This window comes from Rhagoletis zephyria, unplaced genomic scaffold (assembly GCF_001687245.7).
Source record: "Rhagoletis zephyria isolate East Lansing unplaced genomic scaffold, Rhagoletis_zephyria_1.1 Rzeph_scaffold_00289, whole genome shotgun sequence".
In the NCBI taxonomy this organism is placed as follows: domain Eukaryota; kingdom Metazoa; phylum Arthropoda; class Insecta; order Diptera; family Tephritidae; genus Rhagoletis; species Rhagoletis zephyria.
The window spans coordinates 83,663-94,178 of NW_016157373.1; the positions used below are offsets into that span (position 1 = coordinate 83,663).

Sequence of the window (10,516 nt, forward strand, 5' to 3'; positions counted from 1 at the left end):
GGCAGCCGACCAACTTCATTGAAAGCGATTAGTTGAAAGGCCGTTTACACCAGGCGATTGTTGCTTTAAACTAAAAATCGCCTCATGTAAATTCCCTATAAGAGATGCCAAACGTTGAAGTAAATAAAATGCCACTTGGTACTTATACAATTTCTTTGATTTACGAACACCCTGTACGACATAACAAAAACCGTTAGCATGTGCCTTCAATTGGAAAATACAAAAACAAACATTTAATTCGTGGAATCAACAGAATATGTATTTTGAGTAAAGAATTTATTGGAGTGAGAAACTTTGGTTGCCCTAAAAACCTAAATTCTAGAGGCAAATTAAAAGTACTTGCAAGTTATAAGTGCGTAATGGTAATATGTTTTAATTTCTTGGTTGAGCAAGTGAAGTGAAGTGAAAAGTAAAAAAAATAACGGGCATCTAGAGCAAGAGTCTGCTTTGGAGTTGAAATCATGCTACGCACGCACAATGATGTAGATCTTAAAAGGGTAAGAGAAAGTGAAATACCCGTTATTTATTCAATAACATAACCTTAATGAATACTGCTAAATACTCCCTAAAAGGACCATTTTGCTTCGTTCTTGGAAATTGGATCTCTTGACGTTAAGTGCATGCAGGAAATGCATCTGGATACTACAAGCACCTTTGATGGACTAAAGAGTATCTCACCTTCGTCTTTAGAAACGTCCATGTTTCAACTTTCGCCTAATTTGATAAACTCAATTCCATTACCATTGCTTTCTTCGACGCCAAGTCCCAGCAACGCTAGTCCTATAACTATGTCACAGCCGCAACCACATAGTTATGGATATTTTAATATTGGCAACGGAATATCTGTAACAGACACGGCACTACATTCAGGTTTTATGGGAAAGAAAAATACATATCAGTCTCAAGAATTTAGCAAATTCGACGAAAACTTTAATATCCAACATAAAGAACCATATAGAACGTCTAAAGCCACATTGGCCCAAAATCAACAAAAAAACGAGATATCAAAATCCCTAAAAATGTTTGCAATGTTGGCTGCTTGCAAGTATAGAAATGGTAATTATAAAATATAAAAAATATGCATAAGAGGCTTTCAAGGTGATATAATAATTTCAACCCTCGGGCTAATTAAAGTGTAAAATGTTTTCTGTAACGGGTAGTAGTCGCTTGGCGCCGTCAATGGCGCCTGTCTGTCGACATAAATCTATCTTTATATGTACATATGTATGTACATATTTACATATGTATGTACATATTTACATATTCTCTAATTGGATTTTATAAATCTGTAAATACAAACCAAAATGAATATGCCAATTGGAGATATACAATTTGGCCAGCTGGTCAAATTAATGAAATAAATACTTCTATCGTTGTTGAAGTATGTAAGTTGAAAAAAAAAAAAATTAAAATGCAGCATATTCACATGATTCAATAATTAATCATGGCATATTCTTATATATATGTATCTGTCTTGATTCTAATAGATCCTATTAAACATGATACGGATTCTTTGGTGGATGATGTAATGCAAGACTTCTATTGTAATGGATATGTGACAGATGAATCGAATCTCTATCGAAATGGAAATGATTCGGTGGAAACTTCATCACATATTGACCAGTATTATAGTTCGAATAATAACTACAATAATGGTGTCGAAAGCAATTTGAATTCTAATATAATAAATGTTGGAACAAGTAACGCAGGTAGTGGTAATACTATTCCCAACAACCATAATAGCGCAGCTATTTTTAATCCGCACTGTTTAAATCAAAACTTGTGGAAGTTGCATTTTCACACTCCGTCGCCTTTTTTGGGCAGTGGGATTACTTCGCAAGCCGCCCAACACCATGCAGCAACTGTTGCAGCAGCTGCTGCGAACATCGAATATAACAGCCAAAACATAAAGAAACTGCAAAAACGCTATGGGTGTACAAAATTTGACAAAATTGTGAGTAAAATACACATCATTCGTTTTCTTGTTTTGCTTAAGCAAGTTAATGTTTTATTTAGCCAAATAACGACTGGACCGTGCTTTAAAACTGTTAGAGATTTAATCTTTGGCGTGTAGTTCGAAATACTACCCTGCCCATTAGTTCATACCATGGTAAAAACAGCATATATATATATATATATTTATTTATTTATCATGGTTCATATAGTTTGAAATATTTCTACTTCGGGATTGTATGAACTGGAAGTGTGAAGTGTATGAACTAAAGGTGAGGGGGGTAGTACATTGAAAGCACAAAAAGCTCAAAAAGCGCGCAGCGTTTGCCCATCACCGCTTAAAACATTGGCTAGTTCTTGTTTAAGTAAAACTGAATTATATTTTTCAGGCTGCGGTAAAGCATTGTGTCTTCTGTGAAAACAACCATGAACCAGAAGCTGTAGTGAAGAGCCATGCAGTTCGCGATTCCCTCGGTCGAGTACTATGTCCGAAGCTGCGCACTTATGTCTGCCCAATTTGCAAGGCATCCGGTGATAAAGCACATACTGTTAAATACTGTCCACAAAAGCCTATTATTACAATGGAAGACGCTGTTAAAGCAGAATCCTTACGTTTAGCAAAAAGCTCTTATTATAAGCATGGAACGAAAGCGTAGATATTTATATAAAAACTTTATATATTGTTTTCTCAAGTAACTTTTAAATTGATCTGCCCTTATAACACGTTTTTTTTTTTTTGAACAAAAATTGTGTTTAAAAGGGAGTTAAATTTCAAAAGCTAATTGAAGAAACTACCATAAGTATGAAAAGAAAAAGTATCTTGGAAAGATCCCCAAAAATTTAGAATAAAATTACATTTTGGAAATTATGCGAATTTATTACATAGTCTCCTTTTTATTGCTCACGAAGATTTGTTAATTTTTTCTTACTTATCGACTTTTCTTTTTTAGTAAATGTAGTTTTTAAGTATTTGTACAAGAAAAATTATGTACGTTAAAGTATGAGCTATATTATCTTCTATTGACTTTTAAGTGTACAGTGAAATAAAGTACACTGCTCACAATAATTTTAAAATATCGAAATGAAAGACATTTTAATTGTGAACAATGTGTTTTAACCAATTTGAAATGTGTCGATTTTACTTTTACCGATTGCAAAGGAACAGAAATTAATTATGGTACTAACTCAAATCATCCTCAGTATTTATTTTTAAATAGCTATAGAGCTAGTTCATCTACTTGCGTTGAATTACGATAATTTACGTAAATATTATTTGAGAATTAATTTGTTCTCGATTCGATTTATGTATTCAAGTATTGCGTATAATATTTGTAACTGAATTCTTAACATCACGCAATTTGGTATATTGAAACATATTTTTAATAGATAACTTCTTATATTAAATTATATCGTTTTTAAATTACGAAAAACGTTTGAAATTTATTGTTCAATCTATACCCACGTGAACTTTCGGTTTTTTTTTTGTGTAGTTAGTAAATAATTAATGCTGGATGTTGGATTACGTTGTAGCTTTAAGTACAATTTTTATTTTACATACCAGCATATGTGAAATATACTTATGGTGAACTTTTAAATATTGAAGAGTTACAAAAACAATATAATCAAATAAACATTTAAAAATAAATAAGAATCCTTGATTTTGTGTTGAATCATTTCATACCGTAGTTAACTAATTTAAAAAATATGCTTTAAATATTGGTTCTATAATTTCACTAATTTGGTAAGGTTACGGTTTGTCTAAAATCGCAGTTGGTATAACTGTAATCCTAATATTTACTATGTACACATGCATGTGTATGTAAATACTATTTATCAGCCGTATCGTCAACTTCATGTGAACAAATCGTTTTTGGGAATGTTTGTTCACATGGAATTCGCGATGAGGCCGTATATATTCCACGTTTGTTGAAGGTGTGGTCCAATTATAAAATATTCCTTTACTGTTTTGTATTTGTCAGACTAGCTTACGTTGTTTAAAAAGGCAAAAAGATGTATGTTATTATTATATTGGCGGCCACTGTGGTGTAGTGGTTAGCAGTGCGCCCAACCATTCCGCCTGCGTCCAAAAGCTCTTTGTTTAATGTTTATTTTTTAAATAAAAATACAGCTCATTATCTGACAAGATAAGTCCCAAATTTCAAACTTACTAGAAAAATTTTACAACAACAACAAACTTTTCATTAGGATTTTCTAGAAAAGGTATGCAATTTTATAGCCCATTATACAATTTTTTGTATGGAATAAAATAATAACACCAAAAAAAAAATTATCAAAATTATTTAATTTCAACGCGAATTCTTAGCTACTTAAGCTATAATTTAATGGGCATACCTAAAACTTTTCTAGAAAATCCTAATAAAAACTTTGTTGTAAAAAAATTTGGACTTATATGGTAAACATTAAACAAACAATGGAAAAATAGCCACAACCAATCGGACCATATATACGGGTTTTCCAAATAGCCCGACTCCTACGCCACCCACCGGCATATTTTTTTGTGGAGTTAGATATTACTTTTCATGTAAGTAATATATCGACCGATTTTATCGTAAGCGACAATAAAGGCGAGTTTTTTTTAACTCTCCCTTAAGCAGTGTAAAAATTTATTTTGTTTAAAATGGACAAAAACGTTTTTGAATACTAGCTTTCTAAAGGTAAAATGGCACTTAAGATGTTTTTATTTTTCATGGCAGAATTACACTCGGAGGTTTGCCATTGCCTGCCGAGGGGCGACCGTTGTTACATTTGTCCTACATTTTTTTACGATGGATGTTGCTTGAACCCAGGCCCTGCGGAGTGGAAGCGCGCACTGCTTACCACAACACCACAGCGGCCGCCACTATTTAGTATTTTTGACGTTTTTTAAAGAATGAGAAAAAATTTAATTTTTAATCCTTGACCAGTGTCAAAATCTTTATATTATGGATGCTTTGGCGAATTTCGAAATCAGTTATATTTCTCGACTCGTCGAGTGTTTTAAACCTAGTTATTGGAGAAAAAATTGCTGAACAAAAACCTTTAATCTAGCGATTAAAATCAAAGACTGCCATTTTATAAAAAGAAGACTGAAGTGCAAAAGTTATGAATAAGTAAAAGTGACAAACCAAAATCTTATAAACAATTTGAAAGAAGATAAACGGTAAAATGAAATAATTTCAAAAGTGTGAATCCAATTGGATGGAGTTAAGATGGCAATTTCGAATTCAGTTGCAATTTTTTCTATACTAGAGCATACAATAGAAATATAAGCCCCGCTAGGTATCGGTTTTTCATCTTTCTGATTTGTTTTTAAATCTTATAACCCGTTGGCAAAGCAAGAGTTTCCAAAAAGACACCACTACGCGAACCACGCTGCTCTTAGTGATTGCAGCAGTAATTGCATAATGGCAATTTTGATGCGGAAAAGAGCTGATTGCATTAAGGTGTAGCAAGTTAAAATTTTTTTAAAGAGTCCAAAATGAGCCGTATAGGAGGCCAATAAGAGTCCGATACGACTCATATTGAGGCTCATTTGATGTATGAATTTAAGCTCATATGGCAGACGTGTGCAAGTCCGTGCCAATTGTCATCCGTCAAATGAGTTTGATGTTATATCTGGTGTACCACAAGGATCTGGGACCAGTTCTGTTCAGCATATTTATAAACGACATAGGTGTGAAACTTAAATCCGAGTACTTGTTATATGCCGATGATATGAAACTATTCAGAGCAATAGGTAACAATCACGGCATGGAGGCTCTTCAGGAGGATATCTCGGAACTAGAAGAGTGGAGTGCGATGAATAAACTGCAACCGACGTCATAATCGAATGCCCGCCAACTATTATCTGTGTGTACAGATAGTCAGTACCATAATGGACTTGGGGGTGATGATTGACGATAAACTGTATTTTTCTGATCACATCAACCACATATCATTTGGCAAGGAATTCGAGGATGTAAAAACCCTCCTCAGACTCTTCTCGACCTTCGTCCAACCAATACTAGAATATGGTTTCATTGCCTGGGCACCATATACCGAAAAAACAAACCAACAACGTTGAAAAGTTTCAACGAAAGTTCTGCAAGTTTTTGCTGTATCACTCGCGCGTCGAAAGCATAATGGACGTCAATGATGTATATCTCAGGAACAACATTAAAACTCTATGTAGCAGAAGGCAAATGGCGGATCTATCGTTCTTTTACAAAGTCGTTGTTGTTGTTGTTGTAGCAGCATACAAGCTCCCCAAAGAGTTTTTGGGGAGTGTTGCTGGAGTGACAGTCCTTGGCCAAATATAAATCTGGGTCGTTCCGGTTACGTAGACCCGACTATCGTGGGAACGTTTACAAAGTCGTCAATGGGCTGACTGACTCACCAGAAATACTGGAGCAGTTCAGATTTATTACCCTATAGAGCTGATCTCCGAACTAGAAGGCTACTAGATGTTGTGCAGGCAAATGGGAACTACGTCGCCTTTGGTCCATACAACAGGATAGCGAACCTTGTCAACCAACATGCACCGAATGTAAATTTCTTTTGAGGGTCTCGCAATTCTCTGAATTATATTTTATATGTTACATTGCAATATCATTTCATATCGTTTTGATTTTTTTCTGTTAAAGCGACCACAATCACACACGTTTGTTATTACTTTTTTAGTCAATTATTTAATTATGTATAAAGCCGATTGGCGTTTAAATATATAAATAAGTCGACCTTCGGAGGAAGGGAAACACCCTCATATCGGACTCTTAAATGAGCTCATTATGATCATAATGGCTCCGAAATAGGACTCCTTAAATACTCATTTATGTCTCCCAAATGTTTGCTGGGGAATATGTTTGCAGGGTTGAGATTGAATTCTCCTATTATATTGCTTGAAAACGTCAGACTGCCTCTCAATGATTTTACCTTGTAATGTTTTTATCATGGTTCAAACTGCTATTTACAATAGGTTCATTCCTTATCTTTTTGGACTAAAATCTGAAAAGTGTCAAAATGCCAGAGCGTAAGCCAAATGCGCTCACTAAAAGAGAATAACATGAAAAGTAAAGGAACGCAAAAAACCAAATTTTTAGTCCAAAGAATGGCATCAACANTTGAGTTTGACACTTTTCAGGATTTTGCCAGAAAAAATTCTTCTGACTAAATCTGACTACTTCGGACTGATGAGAGTCACTCTCACTGACTGTTGCTCTCTCATTTTTGCTGTCATTTCCGAGTTAAGGAACGCTTTTTGGACTAAATCTGACTACTTCGGACTTTTTCTGACTATTTCTGGGAGATAAGGAACGCTCCTACAGTGTCGCTTACGATAAAATTGTAGGAACGAGAAATTGTAAAACAAAGCAACGATAAAATTCATTTTGCTCTTTTTCGTAACGGTATATATTCAAATGGCCTTATTCATAAAAAATAAAGTAGCCTTATAAAAGGTTTATAAATTGAAAAATGTATGAAAACGTCAATTTATAAAGGCTCTTTAAACCTACTTTATTTTTTATGAATAAGGCCAAAATACTGTGATTTTGTAGGAAGTTGTAACTAGTATTTGTAACCTATTTGAAAAAGAAAATTGTTTTCGATAATTTGTCGCTTACGATAAACTCGCAGATAGGGGTCGACATATTATCAATATAATCTAAATCGGTCCACAGATGCAGGGTTTCGAAATATATCGAAGTTTGACTGTATTCAGGGCGCCACGAAAAAATCAGGTCCCGACAATAAGCCAACGACATTTTGGTCAGTTTTGTTTATTTAGTATGATACTCTTTTATAAAAGTTTAGATTATTATATAACGAAAACCGTATAAACCCACATTTCGAACTTGGTACTAAAGTTATAAATATTCAATAATTGTCATCGAAATTTCGAATTAAATTTGAGTAAAATATGGTGAGATTCAAGTGGCTTCAAAATACAATTGATTTTTTGTCTTCTAACTTAATCTTAATGTCAGAGATTTTTCTTTTGGGTAAAAATAAAGATTCTGACATCCAGTTTTAAGTGTTTTATTTAAAATTAAAACAACAAAGGTCTAGATGGATCCCGCTTACATACATACATATATACATATGTATACATTTCCATTCACATTTTAGAAAAATAATATTTTAATTGTATGAATTCATTTGAAGATATTACTCTGTATCATCGTCTATGCGTTGTTTTTCAAATATTGCTATGAATATTCCGTCAGCGTGGTCCTGGTCTGGCCGGGTGTAAAGACAATTTTTACCAATCTTCTTATAGGAAGCATTACCGACATGATTCCATTTATTGCGCAAGGCTTTCTTACCACTTAGCAACTTGAATTGTGGATTTAATTGAAGGCAACGCTGAACCACCTAAGTAAAAATCGTAAATATTAGTGTTCAAAAGCTGTGTTCTATTCCACTTAACTTGTTCATTCTCTTCTTCAAATAGAGAACATGTAGAGTATGCAATGCGTTTCACATTTGGAAATGCACTTAAGGCATGCGATAGCATTTTGATTTGTAAACCAGCTAGCTGTTTCAAGCGTCTAGGATCTTTTTCATCTGGATCTAACGACATCCGATTTTGCATACCAGAACCGGAGCATGATGGATCCACGAGTATGTACTCAACGCCTGGGCATTGGGTGCTATCTGGAGTTTAAAATCTTAATATTTACCAGACACCTAAGTACATAAATATATTTAACTTTACCAATAGCTAATGCGTCCGCATGAATGCAGTCGACTATTTCACAGCCGGCAGATTGAGTCATGTTACATAGTAGTCGGTAGCGATCTGAGCTCTGCTCAATAGCGTAAATAGTCCCTTTGTTTTTCATAACATTACTAACATGTATTGTTTTCATTCCCGGTGCTGCACACAAGTCAAGTACAATGGAACCGGGTGGTGGGCGCAGGAGCTCCGCTACCAGGCAAGTACCCTGAAAGTCAAATGTTTTATCTAGAAATTTATAAAAAGCAACGACTCTTTGATGGCTTACTTTATCCTGAAGCATTAATTTTTTATCTTTGACAAACTGATGGCACGCCCAGTAATGCTTCTGTTTAGAGTGGAATATCAAAAGGTCGTCTAAATGTATATCCTCTATGTATTCATCCTCCCCAAGTGAAGCGATAGCGGCTAAGAAATCATTATAAGATTCAAAGTCAGACTTTTCTTTTCGACGCCATTGCTCATTCGCCAACATTTCAAAGACTTCAGCCAAGCTGACCAAATTTGTATTAACACGTACATAGCGAGGCTTCAAAACTAAGGAATTTAGGCCAAAAATAATACATATTAATATAATATCTTTTCAAGTCATTTTTATTCGTCAATATGTTGAGATGAAACAAATTGAATGCACTATGCATGCTAATAGTAATGCAGTTAATCCCGCTTCTTAATTTCACTTTCCGGAATTGAATCGCTTCTGTTCTCCTCAAGTATTGCTTTGAAAACGTATAAACAAATAATAGCATTTACAACAACTACTGAAGAGAGCACAGCCCAGCAATTTATATAAAAATCGGAGATTTCAAATGATTCACGCAGCCATGAGCGGACACCATAGAATGCTACGAAAGGAAACGTAAACATCAAAATACTGAAGACCATCAACCACAAAAATGTTATTGTGCTACTGTCTTTCAGCAATGGCAAGCCAACTACTTTAGTGTGACCATCCACCACCTCAGGAGAAGCACGTCTTTTGTCTTCGTTTTGCAACTTTCGCTCAGTGTCTACCGATAAAACTTTAGTCACATTCAGTTTGCTTTTATTCATTCTGTGTTATTTATCCCTTCTGTAGAATTCTTTACAGCCTTGCCTTTAGTTTCCCTTGATTCATTAACTGAAGCACCCAATAATTCAAAAAGTTTTTCCCGATAATTGCGAACAGTATGTACGGGTTTACTTTCACCGTTTAACGTTTTCCGTCCGAAAATTAGTTCAGTTACGAGAATCTTGCAGAGGAAAGGACATAAACGTGGGTTGTCTTCTAAAAGCCTTGTCTGTTCAATGGCGTTGTCAATGGCCACTCGGTTGTCAATATATTGCTTTAACACCGCTTGCATGCCTCGCATGCGCTATCAAAAGGAATTAATTTATATCACTAAAAAAACATTAAATGCACATTTTTTCAATTTACCACATGTTTCTCTTCAAAAATTAGTGACTTCAGTGATTTTTTACGATCCAAAGCAGATTTTAAAACAGCTGCAGTTCTTTTGTATTGTGTAGGCACTTTCACCGAATGATTAAACTTATTGACTTCCATTTTGCTTCACACGTGACTTTTAAGAATGTCGGAAAAACATCGATGCATCGAAAATTTTCCACTCAATGTATAAATAGTCGAAGTATCGATGCATCGATGTATCGATGTTTTTTGAAAACTGACATCTACGGTACATTGAACCATCATTCCAGTTTTTCAATTGATCAAAAAAAAGAAGCGACTTTAGCCAAAAAATTTAAATGGCTGCAAGAAGTTCCATTAGAAACATAATTAGCTCAGTTGCAGTGATTTATTTCAGATTTTCTACAATTTTGCTAATAATATATTTTGTTGTGAAACAT

The 10,516-nt window shown here is 34.5% G+C and overlaps 2 protein-coding genes across 2 annotated transcripts; one reads left to right on the forward strand and one right to left on the reverse strand.

Moving 5' to 3' along the window:
* The first annotated feature begins 461 nt into the window (after positions 1-461).
* Positions 462-3,623, forward strand: nanos (RNA-binding protein nanos). Its single transcript, XM_017610185.1, has 4 exons — positions 462-497; positions 573-1,056; positions 1,488-1,954; positions 2,343-3,623. The coding sequence occupies exons 1-4, from the start codon at positions 462-464 to the stop codon at positions 2,607-2,609; spliced, it is 1,254 nt and encodes a 417-aa protein (XP_017465674.1). The 3' UTR covers positions 2,610-3,623.
* Positions 3,624-7,952: 4,329 nt separating this feature from the next.
* Positions 7,953-10,290, reverse strand: Nsun5 (Nop2/Sun-like domain containing protein 5). The gene is made up of 6 exons (XM_017610188.1): positions 10,086-10,290; positions 9,765-10,023; positions 8,937-9,205; positions 8,648-8,876; positions 8,360-8,586; positions 7,953-8,304 (listed from the first exon to the last, which is right to left on the reverse strand). Exons 1-6 carry the CDS (start codon positions 10,212-10,214, stop codon positions 8,098-8,100), a joined length of 1,320 nt encoding a protein of 439 aa, XP_017465677.1. The 5' UTR covers positions 10,215-10,290; the 3' UTR covers positions 7,953-8,097.
* Between the last annotated feature and the right edge of the window lie 226 nt (positions 10,291-10,516).

Coding starts and splice junctions, on each gene's coding strand:
- Nsun5 (XM_017610188.1), bottom strand. CDS start 10,214: ATGGAAGTCAATAAGTTTAATCATTCGGTGAAAGTGCCTACACAATAC. Junction 10,024..10,085: donor TTTTTGAAGAGAAACATGTG/GTAAATTGAAAA, acceptor TCCTTTTGATAG/CGCATGCGAGGCATGCAAGC. Junction 8,587..8,647: donor TGCGGACGCATTAGCTATTG/GTAAAGTTAAAT, acceptor TTTAAACTCCAG/ATAGCACCCAATGCCCAGGC.
- nanos (XM_017610185.1), top strand. CDS start 462: ATGCTACGCACGCACAATGATGTAGATCTTAAAAGG. Junction 1,057..1,487: donor TGCTTGCAAGTATAGAAATG/GTAATTATAAAA, acceptor TGATTCTAATAG/ATCCTATTAAACATGATACG. Junction 1,955..2,342: donor GTACAAAATTTGACAAAATT/GTGAGTAAAATA, acceptor TATATTTTTCAG/GCTGCGGTAAAGCATTGTGT.